This window comes from Rhizophagus irregularis, chromosome 30, assembly GCF_026210795.1.
Source record: "Rhizophagus irregularis chromosome 30, complete sequence".
Classification (NCBI taxonomy): domain Eukaryota; kingdom Fungi; phylum Glomeromycota; class Glomeromycetes; order Glomerales; family Glomeraceae; genus Rhizophagus; species Rhizophagus irregularis.
Window position 1 is genome coordinate 1,847,184 of NC_089458.1, and position 23,246 is coordinate 1,870,429.

The 23,246-nt window shown below is 22.8% G+C and overlaps 3 protein-coding genes across 3 annotated transcripts; 2 read left to right on the forward strand and 1 right to left on the reverse strand.

The window, feature by feature from the left end:
• Window positions 1–13,243: 13,243 nt before the first annotated feature.
• OCT59_021818 (uncharacterized protein) lies at window positions 13,244–17,121 on the forward strand. The gene is made up of 2 exons (XM_066146765.1): window positions 13,244–14,430; window positions 14,539–17,121. Exon 2 carries the CDS (start codon window positions 14,548–14,550, stop codon window positions 16,375–16,377), a length of 1,830 nt encoding a protein of 609 aa, XP_066005871.1. The 5' UTR covers window positions 13,244–14,430; window positions 14,539–14,547; the 3' UTR covers window positions 16,378–17,121.
• Window positions 17,122–19,225: 2,104 nt separating this feature from the next.
• On the reverse strand, window positions 19,226–20,490 carry OCT59_021819 (uncharacterized protein; the record flags this gene model as incomplete). Its single annotated transcript, XM_025323665.2, has 5 exons — window positions 19,226–19,344; window positions 19,512–19,623; window positions 19,819–20,131; window positions 20,203–20,263; window positions 20,349–20,490. The coding sequence occupies 5 exons, from the start codon at window positions 20,488–20,490 to the stop codon at window positions 19,226–19,228; spliced, it is 747 nt and encodes a 248-aa protein (XP_025166524.1).
• A 238-nt stretch (window positions 20,491–20,728) lies between these two features.
• Window positions 20,729–22,019, forward strand: OCT59_021820 (uncharacterized protein). The gene is made up of 3 exons (XM_066146766.1): window positions 20,729–20,826; window positions 20,905–20,981; window positions 21,064–22,019. Exons 1-3 carry the CDS (start codon window positions 20,790–20,792, stop codon window positions 21,832–21,834), a joined length of 885 nt encoding a protein of 294 aa, XP_066005872.1. The 5' UTR covers window positions 20,729–20,789; the 3' UTR covers window positions 21,835–22,019.
• Window positions 22,020–23,246: the final 1,227 nt, after the last annotated feature.

The window sequence follows — 23,246 nt, forward strand, 5'->3', positions numbered from 1 at the left end:
AACGAAGCCCTGATCAGCTGGAACCTAGGGTTCGTTATATCGAGAGGGACTGTATATGAACTTTACTTAAAAATATATTAATATATTAGAATTTTTGCTAATTCTTTAATTATAAATGTTACTAATATGATTTATTGTATTATAAATTTTTTAATAATAACAATAATGACTTAAAAAAAAAAAAAGTTTAAGTAAATCTATACTACTAAAAAACTAAAATAATATTTCAAAAATACTTTACAGAAATTGCAAGATCGTAGCGATGGCTTAATGCGCAGTAACTGCATATATGTAATTTCTTTACGATTACATAATGTGATCACTATGTATTTATAACTAAGGTTGCTTGCCGAAACCTAGGGGTTTAGGTAAGATGGCGTTTCGCCGAAAAGCGAAATTCTGCTGAAACTATATTAAAGTTATATTAAAAAACTGGCGAAACTTTGGAGAAAGGTGAAACTGCCAAAACTTATTATAAATGCCGAAACTGCCGAAACTCTGCCGAAACTATAATAAATCTATAGTAAAATTTTGACGAAACTAATCGTAGGATTTTGAGGAGGTTTAGACAAGCAACCTTATTTATAACGCAGTTACTACGTATTAAGTCATCGCTACAATCTTGCAGTTTCTGTAAAGTACAGGGATAAAAAATAATAAAATCAAACATTAATATCATTCTAAAGATATAAAACGCTAAATTAAAAATAGTATTATATTCTAAAATAAAAAATGTAAAAATAAAAAATTAATATAAGATTAAAAGTAATATTATATTTTAAATAAGATTAATCTGCTAAAACTTATTTAACTTAATGCTAAAAGTTGAAACTTCTTACATAATGCTAAAATTTCTGAAATACTAAAATGCTAAAACTGCCAAAAGCTGTTTTAGCATTTTAGTATAATTTTAATATAAATAATATTAATATTTTAATAGAGTTTCAATGAAGATCCTACTTACTTATACTGATAAAAATTACCATAAAAATTAGCTCTTTACTAATGATTTTTATTTTACTTTTTTCTTAAATTTTATTAGTTAATTAGCTAAAAAGGAAAAAAATTATAACAATGTAATATAAAATTTCCTTTTATAATAGAATTTGCAAAGAATTTTATATATAATTTTTACCTTAGGTCTGAAAGTAACCTATCTTATAAGTAAGCAGAATCTTATTTTAATATAATTTTGTATTAGTATTCAAAATCAAATTATAAAAAAAAAGTATTAGTTATTTTATTTATTTTTTTATTTTTTTTTAAAAAAAAGAGCCTAATTTATTATTAATAGTTAAATATAATTCTAATTAATTTGATTTTAACAAACAATTTAAAAAATAAAAAAAAATGTATTATTTATACTGATTTCTTAATACCATTAGTATTACTATATTCAATTATATATTACTTACTTTCAAGAATTATCTAAGAAGTTATTAAAAGTTTAGAAAATAAAAAAAAAATTGGTATTAGTTAAGTTTTCTAATATCAATTAATACTTATTTCAAGGTTCAAAAAGTTTTTTAAGCTATATATTTCTAAAGAATAAAGAAAAGAGAAATATTAAAAGTAAAAGCAAATAAAAAAGTATCTACTGACAAAATTTATTTTAAAAAACTGTTCTTAATAAAGAATAAAAAAAAAGGAACATTAAAAGTTATGAAAAATAAAGAAAAAAATGAAATTACTTTTATTCATTTAGGTACTATTTGTTTGGAATTTTTAAAAAATTAATTAATTTTTTTTAATTTTTTTTTTTTAAAAAAAAATAATTATCAAATGTTAATATTATATAATATATAATGCTAAAACTATATGTATATTATATAATATATAATGCCAAAATACTAAAATAATTTCAGCAGTTTTAGCAGTTTTAGTATACTGAAATTTTTTAGTTTCAGCAAGCAACTTTAGTTTTAAAATAAAGAATATAAAGATAAATAATAAAAATATTATCTTAAAAATATAAAACATTAATAAGATCAAAAGTAATATTATATTCTAAAATAAAGAATATAAAAATAAATAATGAAATTAAAAGTTAATATCATTTCAAAATAGGTTCTGTAATTACCAGATATTAAAGATAGGGCTTTTATAACTAAGATAACCTATTACTAAATGAAGTCTATCTACAGAGTCAAATGATCACTTGATAGTACATATGTGAGGTACTATTAGTATAACGATGTTAGAGTAGTTATTAAGGAATTTTACTTGATATATATTTTCTTTATTTTTTACTTTAATAAAATTGCAATGCGCTGCGAAAAAAAAACATTATTTCAAAAATAAAAAATACTAGAATTAAGAATAATATTATATTTTAAATAAAAATATAAAAGTAAAACAATTACAAAGATAATTATATTTTAAAAACAAAAAATAAGAATAGTATTAAAAAGAAAATATAATTTGAAAATAAAGAATACAAAATAAAAAAATAAAGTCAAAGGTAAAGATGCTATTTTTAAAAATTTTAGTTTAATTAAATTCAATCTGAAGCTATTTTTTATAATAAAATTAATTGTTTAAATTGTTTTTATATTTTTCTGAAACTAATTATAATTTAAAAAGTTTTAGATTTATCAATCATTAGAAAAACTCCACCTACTATTGAGATAAATTACTTTATGTACTAACGGCTATTCTATTAGCTGCAATAAGTATTATAAGAGTTAAAATTACATCATAATTATCATATAAGTAAAATAAAAAGACTATTTTATTATACTTAATGTAAAGTAAAAATAGGAGGGTAGTATAATTTTAGATAAGTATAATTATTGTAAAAATTAATTAAATTAATTTATTATCTATCTAATCAGTATAAGTTTTAGTAAAAATTAATGATAATATCTAATTATACTTTAGTACCTGTTTAATTTTTTGTTGATAAAAATGCTAGTATACTAAATTGCTTAACCAGTTACTTAACGCTAAAATAGTCTTTAATTCTGTGCCAGCATTTTGCATAAAAAAGGCTAAAAGAATCCTTATATTTTTAGCAGTTAAATCAGATGAAAAAATCTTAATAATAAATTTAATCTAGTTTGCAATAGCGTTTACAGCAACTAGAATATGTAGTTCTTCTATTATCAAGTACTAATCTAGAATAAAAATGCTGAAATTACTTCATAAGGGCACAGTTAAGTTTCATCTAAAAGAAACTAATTTTAAATTATCTTTTTCTTTAGTTTTTTTTGAAACTTAAATAAGTAACAGTAATATTATATTTTAAAGCAATATATTTAAAAACAAAAGAGTGACATATCCTAATGTAATTTCTGATATTGATTCCATACAAATCTAAAAGATAACAAGCTGAAACTAATATTATCAAAAAGGTAGTTTTGCAAGTAAAATCTTTAATTGACATTAAAAAATTATCAGTGAGGCCCACAATGTAACCAAAAGAAGGAATTATATCAATAGTTTCATCAGACTTAGAAGCAAGACTCTGCAGACGAATTTTTCATTTAAATTGCTTATATAATCTTAATGATATCTAGATGATTTTTTATAAAAATATTATCAATCTGTGTATGAATTTCACTAATTACAGATTTATAATCAGCAATTGTATTTTGATTTTAAAAATTATTGTTATACTCTCTTCTTCTAAAAGAAAGTTTTATTAAATAATTTATTGAGTTCATTTTTTTTACAACCATCTCTATAAGCTTATTTCCAAAAATATCTTTTTGATTTACAGACCTAAAATAATATTGAATTTTAGATTTATCTAATTAGTTTTTCTAATTGAACAATTTTGAACTATTCAAAATCAGTTTTAGACATACTAGTTTTGAATGTAGTTTTAAACAGTATAAAATTGTTCAAAAATTCTAATATTTTATTAACTGAAACTAAAAATAAAATATAAATATAATATTGAAATGTTAAAAAAGTAAATATTTAGTAAATTAAATAATTTGATTTTAAATAAATTTTATACAGGTTTTGAACATTTAAGTTTAAACAAATATCCAAAATATTTAATTATCCAATTGCCTAATACTTGCTCAATACTGGTTTAAAATAAAATTTATATATAAAATTCTTTAAAGATTCTACTATAAAAGAAAATTTTATATTACATTGTTATGATTTTTTTCCTTTTAGTTAATTAACTAATTATATTTACGAAAATCCTAAAGATTTCATATAAAAGTGAAATTTCTACTGGTAATATATTTTAGTAGTAGATAGAGTTCTGTTTCATACAACAATACTAGTTAAAGGTAATCATATTTCAAATCAAAGTTAAAAATAAAAAAATAAAAGTGTAAATCTTAAAACTAACAATAAAAAATAAAAATAAAAAATAAAAAAATAAAAAAAATAAATATTTGCATTTAAGTTATATTAAATTAAAACTTCAAAAATCTGAATTTATAAATAAAAAATGCAACTAAATGATTTAACAAAATTAACAAAAATAATAAAGTAGCTGTAAAAATAAAGTTAATACTGTAATGTTTTTAATAAGTAAATAAATTTTTATTGGCTAATTATAGTGATCTAATCGTAAAGCTTTAAATGATTCAATTCAGCTGATCCATTTGCTACTTCCCATTCTTTAAGTTTATCTTCAGTTAATTTAATAAAAATACAACCAGAGACCTTTTTCTCATGAATAATATTTAAATTATCCTTATCTAAATATATTTCTTCAAATAAAAATTTGATAAGTTTTTTGGTATTATTAATACAGTTGACATTATTAAATTAGAGTATGCAATACAACTTTTCATTATTATATTAGATATAAATGTGGTTTTAATTATAAAGGTGATTATTAAAAAAAAAATTCTATTAGTTTTGATTATTGATTATTAATATCATTTTTGATTATTTAATAATATTACATAGTCATATATATAGATTCACATTTACACATCAGAGACTTTATTTTTAATAACACTAAATAATTTCAAATTATTAATTATTATTTTTATTTCCTTATTATTTGGTATTTCTTATATATTCTTTATATTAAACTAGTTAAAATAATGAATTGCTAACATTCATATATTATAAATTTAATCTGTTTATTTTTTTAAAATTTATTTTTAATAAACAATAGTATTAATCAATCATCTATTAATATATACTTCAAATTCAATATAGTGCAAAACCTCTATACTCAACTACTTATGTATAATAACAATTGATTGATTCATCATGACATCACGGCGGATTTATGAATTTGTCTGTCATGTCAAATTAAATAAATATTTGACAGTCTTTTAGTCACCAAATTTTCCAAATTTATTAGTGAACAGTCAAAAATGAGCTCTGAAAAATTTTTTTGTACCCAAATCTTACGTTTAACCAATTTTTCCATTACCTAACCAATTTTTCCAGTGTTAAAGGTGCGTCACATTTAACATTTTTTAGGAAAAAAGCTTAATGTTTCTGTAAGTCAATTTTAATTTCCGAGGGCGCAGCAGAATTTTTTTCAAATTTCATAAATTTGCCGCAATGATGTTGGTTAAAGTAATTTATTAATATTTATTATTAGCACTTATAAAATATAAGGTATGTTGGTAAAATGCATTTAAGTATTTACTTAAAATACTAATAAAATGCTTAATAAATTAAATGGTTAATAAATATTAAAATTTAATACTTATTTAATATATTAAGCATTTATTGCTTAATAAATATAAAATTTTAATGCTTATTAAATATTGTTATTTAGTAAACATAAGATTTCAGTTGGTTTAACATCGTGATGTTATAAATTTCTAAAAAAAAATTTTTTTATATTAAGTAAAAAATTTAACTGATAATTTTTATTGATATGATCATTAGCTTTAAAAATTATCAGTTATTTTTTTTCTAAATTAAATTTTGGCTAAGTTTTAGCTGTTTAAAAATCTGTAATTTGAATATACTGACCAAATTTAGTTAAAATTGAGACTAGTCTAATTTTGCATTACAGATTTTTTTTAGTTACATTTAATGTAATATTAATTGTTATTATACTTCAGATTTTTTTTCAATATGTTAAGAAGAAAAAAAAGTTCTAATATTGCAAAAAAAATATTTAATGAACAAAATTGTTTAAGTATAAGTCAATTTAATGTTATAAATAATGATATTTAAAAGACAGTTCAGATGATAAATTTATAAACAAAAGAATTCAAAAACTAAGTAATTTTACTTTAATTTGGTCAAAAAATGCACATAATAAAATATAAATCTCATCATCATATATCTGATTCATCAGTTTATAATAAAATACAATAAACAAATATATTATATAAATTTTTATATCATATAATTAATAAGATAGGCTAATATATGTATCACGTAATGCTTACATAATTTAAAAAATTGAGACTTTTTTTATTTTTTAAATCAATTCCTTAATTCTTTTTATAAAATTAAAATTCAATTATAAAATCAAATTTTATTTAAATTTTTTAAGTTCCTATTATAAAGGTTTTGCACCGTACTATCAGTTAAAATTTCTTTTACATCTTTAAGTATTATACTATTATTATGATTTTCTTGAATCAGAGTAATATTACTTTTGATACTAAAACTTCGTAAATAAAATCTATAGAGTCTAATAGGTATATTTGGTCTTTATGATGAGATTATTAAAGTTAACAAATAAATCTATTAAAGTATTAATAATAGTATATAACCCATTAAACCTATAGTAACTTGGCTGTAAATTAGTAAAGTTAGTAAAATACAAAAAAAATTGGTAATTACCAATCTGAAAAACTTTAAATCAATTTATGAGTTCTTTATTATATATTGGAGATATAATATCTCCATAGTAACTTGAGATATTTTTATTAATAATTTTAACGAGATTTTTTTCAAATTTGATATTTTGATTATATATAATAAAAGTACATTAAAATTGATATATTCAGAATATTCTTTTAATAATCTATATAGAATAATATTTCTATAATGCATTATACAAAGACTAACATTTTTCTTTTGTAATTGGCTTGTTTTATATTACAATAAGGCATAAATTGTGAGAATTAGATACTAAATCCAAATTTAAGTTTAAGTCTAAATTATCATTAGATAACTATCCTAAATTTTATAATTGTCTTAAAAATGAATTCATTATAAGGAAAAATTTGTCCTAAATTTCATAATATACCATACAGTAATATCCCTTAAACTGTAGGGGTTAAAATTAATTTTAAAAATTTTTGAATTTTTAAAATATCTTAAGATCTAATGATCATAAAAAGATGAAATTATATTTGTTAGATTCCTCTTATTAAAGTGCATTTAATGGTAATAAAATCATAACTCTAAAATTGGTAAATAAAAAGTTATATTGATTTATAAATTTTTAGATTTTATAAGTTATCCTGTCACATAATATTTGTAGAAGGACAATTTTATTTCTATCAGATTTTTCTTATTAAGACACATCAATGGTGGTGATTTTATATTTCTAGAGTTATTAAATGGATAAAAAGATATTTCAATTTGAAAAATTTAGCTACTATTTGTTATAATTTGTCAATCATTTACTTTTAAAAAATCATTAATTAAATTGAACTTTTTTTTCGATTTTTACTTAGAAAATACTATAGAATTTATTATAAAAATATTGGTTTATATAATAAAACATTTTAAGGTATTTAAAAGTGTCTTTAATTAAAAAATAAAATTGCAGGCAAAAAATTTAGTTGCGAAAACAGTTTAAGGGATAGTACATAATTATATCGAAAGATGCTGAAAATACATTGTAGATGAGACATCCGTAAATGATGATAATGATACGAATACAGTCGAAAACGATATAGTGAATCTTGATATAGTAAATTTTCAGACAACTATAATCAATTTCCCTTGCTATAACGAATTAATCAATCAAATCTCTTAAAATCTTCATATAGCTATAGCGAATTGAGGTTTAAAAGCTAGTTTGTTTATATGAAGATTGACTGTAAAAATATATTTCTTTTATCTATTAAATAAATATAAAGAAAGTTAATCGAATTATTTATAAAAATTTGTTTTCGTTTATTTCATCATTCTGTATCCGATAGTATGTACATACAGCTTTTTTAATAAAGAAAGAATCATAAACTACGTTATTTATAACGTAGTAAAAAAGAGGAAGAAAAGCGGTGCAGTATTAGCGGTAAAGATAAAAAAGCTAAGTCACATAGTAAACGCACTGAAGTGGATGTTAAAAATGTTGACTGTAATATGTTAGAAAGTAATTGGAATAAATGGAATGATTTGGCATTCCATCGTGGCGGTCACTGGGCAAATTTTTAGGTAGATCATGACGTCATTTGAATTTGAGGTCGCATCATGGTTTTTAACAATGATATGATCGTTTAGGTGACAGGTCGACTTGTTCTTTATGAAAAGTAGTCTTGTTTCATAATGCTTAATTCTTATATGTATTTGTTTATCTTATATTTTGTAAGTTTATATATGTAAGTAAGTGTGATTAACTGATTATAATAAGACATGATCGCATCTATAATAAAGTTTTAAAAAAAAAAATAAAAATAAAAATAAATATAAGTAAAGAAATTAATAATACAGATATTAATATTATTACATTCAGTTAAATATATTTACCAGTAATTGAAGATAAATTAATTATTTTCTCATTTTCGTTTAAGATTTCAAATTTGTTTTATTTTTTTTTGTTATATAGAAATGGTATTACCAGATTGTGATTAGGTTAGTAAATTTATTTTATAAAACAATCAAAGTTTAGCAAATAATTTAGAAGGTATACTTAAATTTAATTTTTTAATTTTACTGGCTGAAATAAATCTTTAATCTTCTGAGATGACCATTTAAATGAATAAAATATTTTATTACCTAATAAGAAAAAGTAAGATTAATATAATAAATAATAATAATTCTTTAAAAAAATTATTTCAAATATTTTACCTTGTATATTTATATAACTGTAAATTAATTAATAATTATTAAAACTAAAAATTTTATAAAATTAATTATATAGAATATTAATAGTTTAAAAAACTGAAATTTAATACTTTAATAAGTTAATTAAAATTAATTAATTAATTAAAAAATTTTATAAATAATTACTATATAGAAATATAACAAATATTTATTTATAAAAAATTAAAAACAATATAAAATTATATATATATAACTAGAAATTTAATATTTTTTTATTTATATTAAATAAAAATTACTTTATATTATATATTTGTATTTTAGTAAATATTAAAATTAAAAAAACAAAATTATTACTGTATATGGTGTAAATTTATTAAATTTGAATTATTAGGTAAAGTTTTTGAAAAATACCTTTAAAATAAGTAATTTTTTGAAAATTTTATATAATTAATAAGTAAATTTTTAACTTATTTAAGATTTTTCAGTGGTTTAATATAATTAATATTATTATTTAAATAAAATAAATAAAAATTATATATAAATTATATTTAATGAATTATATAACTCTTTCATTTATATAATAAAATAATAACATTACAAATAATTTTAAAATAAATAAAAATAAAAATAAATAAAAATAAATTAAAAAGAAATTTAAAATATTAAAAAATTGAAAATAAATTTATATAATTTTACTATACCATATTTTCTTTAAAAAATAGCTGATTTTAAAATTGTACAGTATATATTAATTCTATATAAATAAAGTTTATTTAAACTACTATTTACTTTATTCTTACTTTTGTTACTTTAATAATAGAAAGTTGAAATTACACTTTTTTTAAAAAAAAATATTTTTTTTTATATAAATAAATAATTTAATAAAAAAATCAATTATAACAATTTTTTATTTATCATAATTTAATAAATAAAGTAAATAAAGTAAAATTTATTGTATTAAATAATATTCAATAAGAATATTATTAAAAGTAATTTTATCAAATAGTTAATTTTTTTTATGAAAAATTATAATTATTAAAAATTCTATTAAAATATTTCAACCACATTGTATAATTTAAAATTATATATTTCATATTCATATAAATATAGCATATACTATTGTTTTATTGTAATTTAAATTATTTAAATTGCAAAATAAAAAAAAAATGTTATTTTTAAAATTCTAATATCATATCAAATTTATTAATGAAATATATTATTTTATTCATATTTTTTTTATATTTATATATTCTTCAAATTTATAATCAAAGTTAATATTGCATATTAATTGAATTTTATTTTATATTTTACTATAAAAAAAATATTCTTTAAATCTTTTTTATAAACTTTAAATTTATTTTTTTTCCTTTTTAAAGAAATCGTAATTTATAAATGTACAGTACATAGTTTGAAAATTTTGTAAAAAATTGAGACTAACTTTTATAATGAATATACTGTCATGTAAGATCAGGACAACTTTTTTTTAAAGTTATAATTTCATTAGTTTTTTTTTATTTTTTTAAAAAAAAATAAAAAAAAATTTCGGTTTATGCATACAGTATAAATTTATTATTATGATTATGATATACACAATATATTGTCTTAATAGTTTACTAAATGGTCAGGGGACCAAGTCTATAGCGCATATTCTATTTACCTTGTAAGATCTAATTTTTTCTCCATTCATTCTATTTTATCCAGTGAGAATGGCAGAATATTATAAAACGTATGCAGTAAATCGCGACACGTTCTACATTGGTCCCTTGATTTCCACAATTTCATTCACTTTAAAATAGATTTTTTTTTTTTTTTACCTCGTTTTCGTTTACTTTTGATAACGTTGAATGAACCCTTATAAGTTAATAACTTTTAGTAACATATTAATTAGATATTAATGGATGAGATGTCAATATATCTTATTTAAAATTGCATCACCGCAGTGCAGGATACATAATGTGTACTGTACAGTAGCGCCAACATTTTTTTTTTTATTTAGGCCAACAATAGGCATTATTACATGCACAAAGTAAATAAACTTGTAACTAAACTTGTTTATAAGAAATTTGTTAATTTCGGAAGGAATCCCGTCATCCGCGATTAACAGAAAATTCAATTGACTGACTATAAAAAAAAAAAAAATGATAAGCTATAAATATACTATAATCACATTCTAAATTTTCTCATTTGTGTTATAGTTTATACTTTAACACATATTTGTTTTTTATACAATTATGCATCACGTCGTTTTATAAATTTCTTTTTCCCATTTTATATAATTATACTACGCGGGTTATTGTATAATTAATATCTATCATTAATATTCGGAATAAATATCTTAAAAATTACGGAATTTTATTTTATGCACCATCAAAAAGAATTGTAATTATTTATTTTCATTATGTAGAATGGCGTAAAACCTATTTTTTCTTTCTTATCATTTTAATTTAGATATTAACATAATCGTTTCAATTAGAGTCGATTAAGATTTAATTAAAAAGATTTTAAAGAAACGTAACAAAGATATTATAAAACGCGCACGAGTCTATAAAATGTATTTTTTAGCAGAGGGGGAAAACACTGGGAAAAAACGCCCAAGCTAACTGCAAGGCGTTAAAACTTTCTCAATGTTTATTCGTGTTCACTTTACGATTTATTAAGTTTAGTAAAAATTTTCGTGTGCCCAATTTGATATATTTTGACTTGTTTGTGTTTTTCGTCTCTTTTTATGGATAAAGTGGTCATACAAAATTTTGCATGAAAAAAAAATATTATTTTTTTTTTCCTCTTTTTTTTTTTTCTTTCTCTTCACTCTCTCTCATTTTTTTTTTTTTTTTGCAGTACACTGCAGAAATGGATCGTAACACTATTGTACTACACGTAACATTGTACAGCATTTTTTAAGTCATGGAGATAAAACCAAATCGTAATTGGAGAAATAATTTGTATGACAAATCTAACTTGGCTTGGAAGTTGGGAATCTGTCAAATGTTACTTTTATTATTTAAAAGGATGGGATCCAGATCCACGATAGACGATGAGCATACAAAAGGTTTCTCTTAGAACAATCCTAGAAACCTGTATACTGTTTTATGCAATTATATGTAATTATATGTGCAATTTTGTAAATAATCGAGATTGGTAAACTGTCGTGAAACAAAATAAGCCCTGTAATGATTCTTTGCGCCACCCGTTCTCCGTTTATTATTATTATTATTATTATTATTATTTTTTCAATTTGTTCTATCCTGGCAAATCTTTTTTTATAATAATTATTGTAAATCGGTCAAAGGGTAAATTTTTATGATGTTCTTTCCCCTTTAAAGAATTATTTATATTGTGCGAAAAAAAAAAATTATAATAATAATTTTTTTTTTTATTTAACCGGAAGGTAATATACCCGGTTTTTTGTCACATTGAAAGGTTCAGCTAAAACCCTCACAATGAAAAAAACAAAGTAGGTATCACAGTTAAAATTTTCCGACTATGAAAATTATCATTTAAATATATACAATATTACTATATTTGTAAAGAGACGCGCGGGGATGAGCCGTGGGATATAATGGAATTAACCGCTGTTATGATATCAATACCAAAAAAAACACAACAAAAAATCGAACAATGTCAATAAATGTCAACATGTTGTCATTCATTGCACTTGAATTCTAATTTTTTCTGTTATGTTATTTGTTCTCACTTTTTCTCTAACAATAATATTGTTCTAACTGACTCCAGCCTAGTTTGAACCCGCCAATAACTGGAATTTATTTGGAAGATATTGTAAAAAAAAAAAAATAATAATATATTATTTTAAAATAAACTTTCAAGTAACTCATTGTTGTATTTACACTGTTGACTGTTTGAGTAAAGAGCACATAGATATCTGAGTTTCAGAAAATGAATCAGACCCTGTTACTCCTATTTCACACATTTTTTTTTTCTTCTCCCTATTTTATGATTTAATATTATTATTATTATTTTATATATATATATTATATATATATATATATATATATATATATAATTTAAAATTAAATTATATATATTATTACTTATTTTATTTATTTATTTTTATTTATTTTTATTATTTATACAATTTATTATAAATAACATTTGATTTATCCTCTCTTGTAGAAGTTAGTTTAAATTCTTGCAATGTAAAAAGTTTATCCCAACTCAATTTGGTATATTTGACACTTGTATTACATGGATACAAACAGGAAATGCACTGTTAGTTTTTCTCTCGATACTAAAGATTAAAAAAAAAAAAAGTTACAAACACGCATTTTTTAATATGCGCGTAGCACAACAGTGGATCAAAAAGGGCCCGAAAAATACTTGACGAATAAACAGAATAAATTACCGTGAAAATTCTTCAACCATCATCTCACACAAAACGATCAATGTTTCAACTGTTGTCGCTTTGTTGAGACGTTAGGGTGTCCTTTAATCCCCTTCTATTAGCTGTTAAAGAAATTTCAAACTTACGAATAACGTATATATAAAGAGATCTCTTATTTCTTCGTCACGCTCTCTCCTATTATATCGCAAAAAAAAAAAAAAAATTTTTTTTGTTTTTTTTTGAAAAAAAAAAAATAATAATTTTATTAATTGTTTCTAGAACAAAACATCATTTTCTCGGACCTTTGCGGATAAAACTCCAATATCCCTTGTTTCTGGATATCGCTATAATCCGTATATTTTTATTATTTTAATGGTCTTTGCGATATTATAGATTATTTTTTTTATTTATTCCTTTTCATATTGTGCATGAGTCACTTGTAAAAAAAAAAAATATTATAATATTATCTCTTCTGATTTTATTTCTTGGTCTCTGAGAAGATAATATTCTTTCTATTATTGATTATATTTTTCATTTACTGTGTTTATTAGAAATCCTTTGCTTTCTATATTGAAAAAAAGAAATCACGATTTTTTATATTTATAATTATTATTTATTCAATTCAAAATCAAATATTTTTTTTTTTTTTTCGTTGGCACATTCTCCTTTCTTCATCCCCCCCTTTTCGCTCCTGCAACTAAACCAAACTTCACCCCCACTTTTCTTGAACTCAAGTGTACACAATCTGCTATTTGTCATAGTTGACAAATATACTTTAAAAAAAAAAAAACTGGTTCATATTATCAATATATCATAATCAACACATAAATTATATATATATATATATGTATGTGTATATATATATATATATGTGTATATAATTATATATATATTACTGATAAATACCAGGTACTGTAAAATATAATTAAAATATCTAAAAAAAGTCGTCACACAAAGCCTGTTCTGTACGCATATAAAACAAACATCCCCCCGTTGGACGGTCGGAACAACCCAACCTCAAATTTTGATACTTTCTTTCTTGATAAAAAATCTAAAAAAAAAAAAATTTATATATATATAAAAAAACAAAAATATATAAAAATATAAGGAATTTAAACCATTTCTTTCGTATAAATTATACTTATCATAAAGTCGCGTCAGGAAAGAAAAAAGTTTTATTTTCTCCCGTTCTTGATGTAAGTTGCAATTTTCAGTTTGTTGAAAGAAAGAAAGAATTGTTGATAAATATTTTATCATTATTGTTTTAACTAAAATAATTTGATATCCTTTACTAAATAATTTAGTATTAAAACATGAGCATCGAAGCAACTTTTCGAGGTTATATTGAAACGACACAAGATACTTTACTTATATTCGAAGCTTGTAGACGTGGTATACTTCCGAGGATATGCCGACGTCTTCAAGAAAAAGAACGTAAAATCGTAACGTCAGGAAGTGTATTTGTTTTTGATGAACGCGAATCCGGAATAAAACGTTGGACTGATGGTTTAGTATGGAGTCCTTCACGAATCCTTGGAAATTTTCTTATTTATCGTGAGCTTGATAAGAGAGCTCCAGCAGGTAAAAAAGATTCGACTCCAGTAGAAAGACAACGAAGTAATAGTGCAGATATGGAATCTCAAGCTGAAAAGAATAAAGAGCGCGCTTTAGTTGGAAGTTTGACAAATTCTTATCGATTTAAAAAAGGTGGATTGATCAAAAAAACAATGTCAATTATGGTTAATGGTGTTAGTCAACATATGATCAGTTATTATACAAAAGAAGATGTCCTGGCCTGTAAACTCAAGACTCCTTCCTCTATACCAAGTTTGGCCATTCTCGAAATTGCTCCTGAATTTTTATTAAAACAAAATTTTAGGATACCGCCCGTGATAGAGTCGACTTATGAACAAGGTGAACAAAACTCACCAAATACAGTTGTTTCAACTGTCACAACTCCCGTAAATATGCACGTAGGTTCATCACTGACGATGAACTTTCAATCCAATGATCATTCCATCTTCATTGCAGAATTGGAAGGGATGACTTATGGAGGAAAACAATCTTCGGTATCTTCTACTTCTCCACATGCTATTCTTCCTAAGCCTGGTGCTGGAGGCACAGTAAGCCCAACAAGATTAACAAATATGGAATTTTCTCCTACTTCTCGTATAAAGGTTGAAATGGAACCTTCGAATCAAGATTTATATCGTTCAGCATATTCAACTGGTTCAAACCCATCCGGTTATTCTTCAGCTATGCATCCTTCTTCTCATTATACATCTTATGCTACACCTGGTCATCCTGTCACAAATGGCCCTGATGGATCTCATACATTACCGATGCCACCTATGAGACCTTTTATGAATCGTCAACATTATGAATTTCCTCCAATTACATCTCATGTTAATACTTCAGTTCCACCAAGATTGTTAACACAACCACCTTTAATACCAAGTATAGGATCTAATCAAAATGAATATAATAATTATTATCATTCACCTCCACATAGTGGGAATTCTCAAACTAATGGTAGTTGGTCTGATTATCAATTTTCTTCGTATTCATCGTCAAATTCAAATCATTCACATGGAAATGGAAGTCAACCTACTACACCAGGGAATTTGGCATCAATTACTCATCAAGCACAATCGAGTAATAATCCTCAAGTAGGATCAGATAATGATGTGTTTTATACTACCGCTACTAATGGTAATGAATCTGCCACCCATCCCATCAACACACTTAGTCAAGTTCCATTATATACAACTGGGTATCATGATTTATCACCATCCCTTCCCGAGTTATATAATTCTGCTCACTCTCCTACTACAGCAAGTTCATCAAATTCTCAATCAAATCAGCATGAACACCTAACTTCTACTCCATCTCCCACACTTCCCGCTATTTCATCGCCTTCCAGTACTGCGAGTAATAATAATGGTTCAAATAATGCACCAGTAACACCTCCACTTAGTTCTCCTAATACTAGTAACAACGCTACAATCGTTAATCCAGGAAATGGTGGTACAAATCTTTTCAATTCAAATTATCCCCCATATTATCAATCGTGGATAAAAAATGAAGGGTATCCAACAGTCTCAGTACCCCCTAACACATTTGTGTACGATCCCTATTTTTAGTAAGGGAATTAATTATAATTAAATTGCTTGAAAAAAAAAACAAAAATTTTAATAAAATAAACTTTGGGTGGGTTTAGGTAATTTTTTTAAAAAAAAAGAAAAAAGAAAAAAAAAAAAAAATACGGAATAATAATATAAATATATATAAAAAAGGGAATAACATATTCTTTAATTTTTTTCCTTTTTTTTTTTTTTTTTTAGAAAAAAAAGAAAAAAAAAAAAAGGAAAAGAAGAAAAAAAAAATATATATAATAATAATAATAATAATAAGAGACTTTAATATAAGTGGTAGTGAGTATTTTCGTGTAATATAGTCATTTTTTTTCCCTTTCCTTTCCGCTTATATTGTCAAAAATAATACTTTTTTTTTTATTGTAAAGATTGAATCATATAATAGTTTCTTGTTATTCCTTTCTAAAAAACTAAAAAACAATTTCTTTATTTTATATATTTTTGTAATTTTTTGTATAGCATCCTTTCACCTTTTGTAAAATTTTCTCCTTTTTCTTTAATCCCGTTTTATTTTTTTTTTTTAAAAAAAAAAATAAAAATATTTCATCTTTTCGTTTCTTAATCTCCAAAAAAAAAATTAAAATATTACAAAAAGGAGGAGATTTTATTAAGAATTTTTTATATATAAGGAACAATGTCGCCACACACGAAAAAAAAAAAGTTAATTCTATAATATTACGTCGTTTCGTGTCAAAAATCTCTTTTTATTAACATCAAAAAAAAACATCAAAAAAAAAAAAAAAAAAAAAATTATTATTGTACAGTTTCTCGTGTAGTGTCGACGTTTATTACTTGAATTTTTTTTTCTTTTAGGTTTATATTAGCTGTTTATTTTTATGTGGGATTAGTTTTTTTTTAAACACATACAAAAAAGATACATATCTTTATATATCAAATATTTTTTATGGATGTATGTTAAAAGAAAAAAAATGCCCTTTATAAAAGTCATTTTTTTTTAGGGAATATTTGGGTTATCGAGATAATTTCATTAAATATCGTTAGTTTTTTTTTTTACCTATTAAAAAGAAAATTATTTTCGTAGAAATTCTGTAGGGTATTAATTGTTGATTCAACAATACCTAATTAACACAATTTAACAACTTTTTTAATAAAACGCGACGTTCTCACGGTCAGAAACTTTGTGTTTCATTTACAATATTAAAGTTGATACGCGTGTAATTTAAAAAATTTGACAGGTTTTTATATATAATGTGGTGGCTTACATACATAACAGAACTTAAATATTTATTTAGTTTTTATTTATTTATTTCCCGTAAAAAAATATCCGTTAATTTGTCCCACAATTTTTTTTCATTCATTATAAAAACTTAATTAAAAACGCGAATCTAGAAATAAGACAAATACGCGAAAATAAATAAAAATAAAAATAAAAATATTCAAATTTGTCAAATTTGGATAATTTATTTTTATAGTTGAATAATTTTCTTGCTTGAGAACCTGTTTAAAATTTATTAAAAAACTGAATTTTGTTTAAAAAAATCTAAATTGAATGTGTGTAAATTTTACCTAAACTAAAAAACCATTATTTAAATTTCATTGTTGTTTTTTAAATTGTAAAACGTTCGGCGCAGTTTTGTACAGTTTTTGTACAACTCGTATAATAATAATAATAATAATCAGGACGCGATAATCAAAAAAAAAAAATTTTTTTTTACTTTATTATAATTAATACATTTTGATTTTATATAATTCCATAAATTTCATAAATTTTAATTTTTGAACTTTTCTGAAATTTTTGAACTTTTTGAGCGTGAATTAATTTCGCGTTATTTGAAAATTTTTTTTTTTTTAAAAAAAATAACATCAATATTACAATCTGAATCTGAAACATTTGTTATGTAAAATTTGAAACTGGAAAATTTTTTTATTCGTACAAAAAAATTTCTTTGTTCTATGTTAAATATATTTTTTATATATATAAAAACATTAACTTTAAGCGGGCGTATCCGCGTATATGTAATTTATCAGTATTCCTTAATTAGAAATGTATTTTTTGAGTTTCCATTGTTTATTTAGATAGATGTTCATGTGGTTTAATTTTTGGGCGCAATCTTGCAAAAAAAAAAAAAATTTTTTTCTTTAACATGCAAGATTATGATTGAAGATTGAAAGAATTTCTGGCGCCAATTAAGTATTATATTAAACGTTCATTATTCATTTCATATTTTATTGACGTATTTAAATGTAATTATTCCGAATTTAATAAAAATTATGGCACTATATATATTAAATAAGCATAGAAAATGAATTTATTTATCCGCAGCAAATGATCATGTGATTATATGATTCCACGTGACAATATAGTGAATTTAGATGAGATTTTTTTTTTAAAAAAAAAATATATACAATTTGTTACGTTTCTCTTTCTCGTTTAAGCTATAAATAATTCACATTTACAGGCGGGCTTATTGTCTCTAAAATATTAATCAATGGCCTTTTCTTGGAAAACAGCAGGCATTACGTATGTCCTTTTCGTTTTAAAATAAATTGAAATAAGACTTTAAAAAAAAAAACTTTCTTTGTAACCTTTTTTTTTGTTTTTTTTAAGTTATCTCAAATATACTCAGATTTGTGCTCGTGCAGTTCGTAATGCGCTTAAAGAGGAACAACGTTTGATAGCACAAAAACGAGACGAACAAGGAATCAAATACGCAAAATGGGAAAATGGTAAACAAGGGGAATTGGTGAGTGAGGAATTTTTGAAATATTTCAATTACCTTAATTACCTTCAATTACTTATATTAAAAAAATTCTTTTCATATTAGAAACCAATTGTACCCCAACAACATTCTTAATGAATTTAAGAACGTTAAATTTATTTAAATTGTAATTCTACAGTCCAAATAACTGGAACATCAGTTTCAATTGTTATAACATCATTGATCAAAATATTTGAAGTGCTAATCATAACTCCAAAAGATGATGTAACATTTGCTATTAAAATAAAAAAGAAAGAAAGAAAGAAAAAGATAATGATTTATATTTAATTTATTATTATTATTTTTTATTTTTTATTTTTTATTTTTTATTTTTTATTTTTTATTTTTTATTTTATTTTATTTTTTTTTAAAAAAAAAAAAATGATTAAGTGATACACATACTTATATTCCATTTTAAACCGGTCGTTGTTAAAATGGCTCTTTGAACACCGATTGGTAAAATTCCACACGTTGGACCTTCTATTTCTCTATCACATAATATATTATGTTTTCCCTATCAATTAAAATGAATTAAATTATTTTACCTTTTACAGTCAAGTTCCGATATAACGAAATCTTTAATCTTTTATATCAAAATTATATCATGTTCTCTCATTATAATGGTAAAGTAAAATTTTATCATTATATCGAATTTTTTTTGAAAAATATGTTGATATATCGAATATTGGTATATTGAAGTCGTACTTACTTTATCAAGCAAAAAAATCAAGTTTTTTTCAGACAAGAGATAAATTTTCCTTTCATCTTTAAGTTTATATAGATAATGAATATTTGACATTATATGATCAAATCTACCTCCAGATGCTCCTATTGCCAATACATCATACTTTGAAGACTTTTCTTCTTCTTCTTCTTTGATGCTAATAAGATCAATACATTTCATGAAATCTGTAGATTCTTGTCCGGATTCAAGTTGAATGACTGTTCCTTGAGAATGAAAAAAATGTCGAACATCATCTCTTAATGAGTCTAAATCCCCTCTAATATAATGAGGAATATATCTAAGACAGATAATTTATAATCATTTTAATATATTTTATATATTTTTCATACAAATAATCTTTTTACTGACATTCCTTTAAATTCATCGTACAAATGATTTGCACCACCATCTGCACAGATTCTTAAATAAGCTTAAATAAATATGAAACTTATTCAATTATAATGAATTAATTGTCAAATTTAAATATTCAATAATACAAATAATTAAAAACTTACCATTTTCCCATAGTGTATGAAATATATCATTTGAATATTGAATTGGTTGATTTAATATGATTAGAATATATGGTGAACCTTTAAAATGATCTTTTTTATTTAGAAATTCCGTAAATTTCCAATTAAAAGTTACTACTTCCATGTTTATTTTAAAAGAGAATAGATTAAAATTAGACCCATTATTTTATTATTTTAATTTTATTTGTTTTATCGTGATTAATCTCACTATCTTTTGTTTTGCTTATCAGAAAATCAGTAAATTTGTAATTGTGGTAATTGTTTGTAATTGTTATAATTGTTATAATTATTAAAAATTTCACCAATCATCATGTGACAGATATCCAGTTTCACCTATTTGGTCATGCTTTTAATTATTGTTTGAAACTTTAACTAAGCCTCTTTCAAAACAAAAAAGCAATTTTAAACTTTCATTTGAACAAAATGGCAAATACAATGTCTTATAACATGAGAAGTCCAGGTATAGGAAACTTTATTCAAATAATTTTTAAAAAACTTTTTTGTTTATAAAAACCTTTTTTTGATTTTATTATATTAGCTGTTAAACGACTTTTGCAAGAAGCTCGTGAATTACAGCAAGATAAATGTAACGATTATACTGCTCAACCTCTTGAAGTAAGTACATTTAAATACTTTTTTTATTAAATGTTTTAATTTATTATATTATATTAAAATATATATAAATGAATATTTTTAGGATAATCTTTTTGAGTGGCATTTTGTTATTCGAGGACCCGATGGTACTGAATTTGAAGGTGGAAGATATCATGGACGTATTCTTTTACCATCAGAATACCCGTTCAAACCACCGAATCTTATGCTTATGACACCAAATGGACGATTTGAACTCAATAAGAAAATCTGTTTGAGTATTACCGGATATCATCCAGAATATTGGTTACCAGCATGGGGAATTCGTACCGTACTTTTAGGATTACTAGGATTTATGACAACAAAATCTAATGGAGCGATAGGTGGAATTGATTATACTGAATCTGAGAGAAAAATTTTAGCTCAAAGATCTAGAAATTGGAAGTGTCCTACTTGTGAGTTGAATAATATTGAGACTTTACCAGATGATAATAACAATAACAACAATAACAACAATAATATAGTAAAAAATGATCCAGATATGCCTCAATTTTCTTTTGTTTACGAAGAGCAACAAAAGAATCCGATCATTGCAAATTCTAGTAAAAGTGTTAATTCAACAGAAATAATAAACTCTGAAAATACCACATCATCTGACGAACAGCAACAACATCATCATCAACAACAACAACAACATCATCATCACCAACATCATAATCAAAATCAACATCAAAATCAACATCAAAATCAACATCATAATCCACAACAGCAACAACAAAATCCAACACTTTCGCAAGTATCCATATACTTTATTGATGCAGGAATTTTCATACTAGTATCAATTGTAATCGCTTTGTTGACAAGAAAATTTTCATGAATTATTTTTGATTTTTAAATGTATTTTATATAAATTATTATTTATAAAAAAAATGTGTACACAATTATGAAATTATGAAAATTGTTTCTATATCATCAAAAAGATTTGTCAACTAGTATTAGATTTTTTTTTTCCCTTTTTTTTCAAATTTGTTAGTTATAATAAAAAATGAATTTTTTTCGGAAAAAAATAAAATCATGTGTGACATGTGTGATTTGTGTGACAGGAAAACTGCGCCAAACCACATTTTCAAGTAGATCAAAAAAAGAAAATGGAAAAAGCTAAAAAAAAAAAATCTTTCATTGTAATTTTTTTTTTATGCATTTAATTTAGTAATGCAAAACCTAACATGTAAATTTTAATCAAAGGAATGATTTTAACTTTTTAAATTTTAACACGCACATAATATTTCAAATATAATTTGTTCCTTTCGTTAAGGTAATATGACTAACTTTTTTTTTTTTAAAAAAAAAAACAATAATAATAAATAAAATTAAAATTTCGCTAAATGCCGTGGGCTTTTGCATTTATGTGCTTAAATTGAAATTTCTTGGGGTTATTGTTTTACGCCGGTTAATGTAAATGATCGCTTAATAAAAGACCAATAAACACATGTAAATATCGTTATCTATTGCATTTATTGCATTGACGGCATTCCTTGCTTTAATTACGATAAATAACTTTGGTAATTAAATTAATTAAATTAATTTATATAAGCTATTCAATAACCAAAATAGGAAATTTTTACTCCGAAAGATAAGATAATGATTGATCTGATATGATAAATTTGATATATTTGACGGTTTGTTTTGATAAACAGCATAGCATATAACATGTTGTATCAATATAATTGATTACGAATGAATATTTATTTTGTATTTTTTTTTTATTATTATTTTTTTTTTTGGCGCTTTATCTTGCGTCTGTTGGTTCTTTTTGTTATCAATGAGCCATGGGCTATGATTTATTCATAATTGTTAATGATTTTCTAAACACTAAACAAGTTCGAAACAAACGCGAGAAAAGATAACAAAATTTTTACCATATTCATTTTAAAAGAGAATTCATTAGATTAAAAAAAAAAACAAACAAATCTATCATTCATTATTATTGAATATTCATTTCTTATCTTATCAGTTTGCATGGTCATACAATCAATTTGTAACACATTGATAAGATTTTATTGCATAATATTTATATAATACGTCAGAGTGCATATAGATAACGAATTTTATTTAAATAATATAAAAAAAAAAAATTTTTTTTTTATACATACGATTCAAACCGCACGTGAAATATAAACGAAAGAAAAAGTCCAGCCTTTTGACCTTTATTTGGTTTAGTAATAGACATCAACGAGAGGTATCACGTCAACCACGAATCAACCACATGGTGGTGACATGTGACGTTTT

Coding starts and splice junctions, on each gene's coding strand:
- OCT59_021818 (XM_066146765.1), top strand. CDS start 14,548: ATGAGCATCGAAGCAACTTTTCGAGGTTATATTGAAACGACACAAGAT.
- OCT59_021820 (XM_066146766.1), top strand. CDS start 20,790: ATGGCAAATACAATGTCTTATAACATGAGAAGTCCAG. Junction 20,827..20,904: donor TTATAACATGAGAAGTCCAG/GTATAGGAAACT, acceptor TTATTATATTAG/CTGTTAAACGACTTTTGCAA. Junction 20,982..21,063: donor ATACTGCTCAACCTCTTGAA/GTAAGTACATTT, acceptor GAATATTTTTAG/GATAATCTTTTTGAGTGGCA.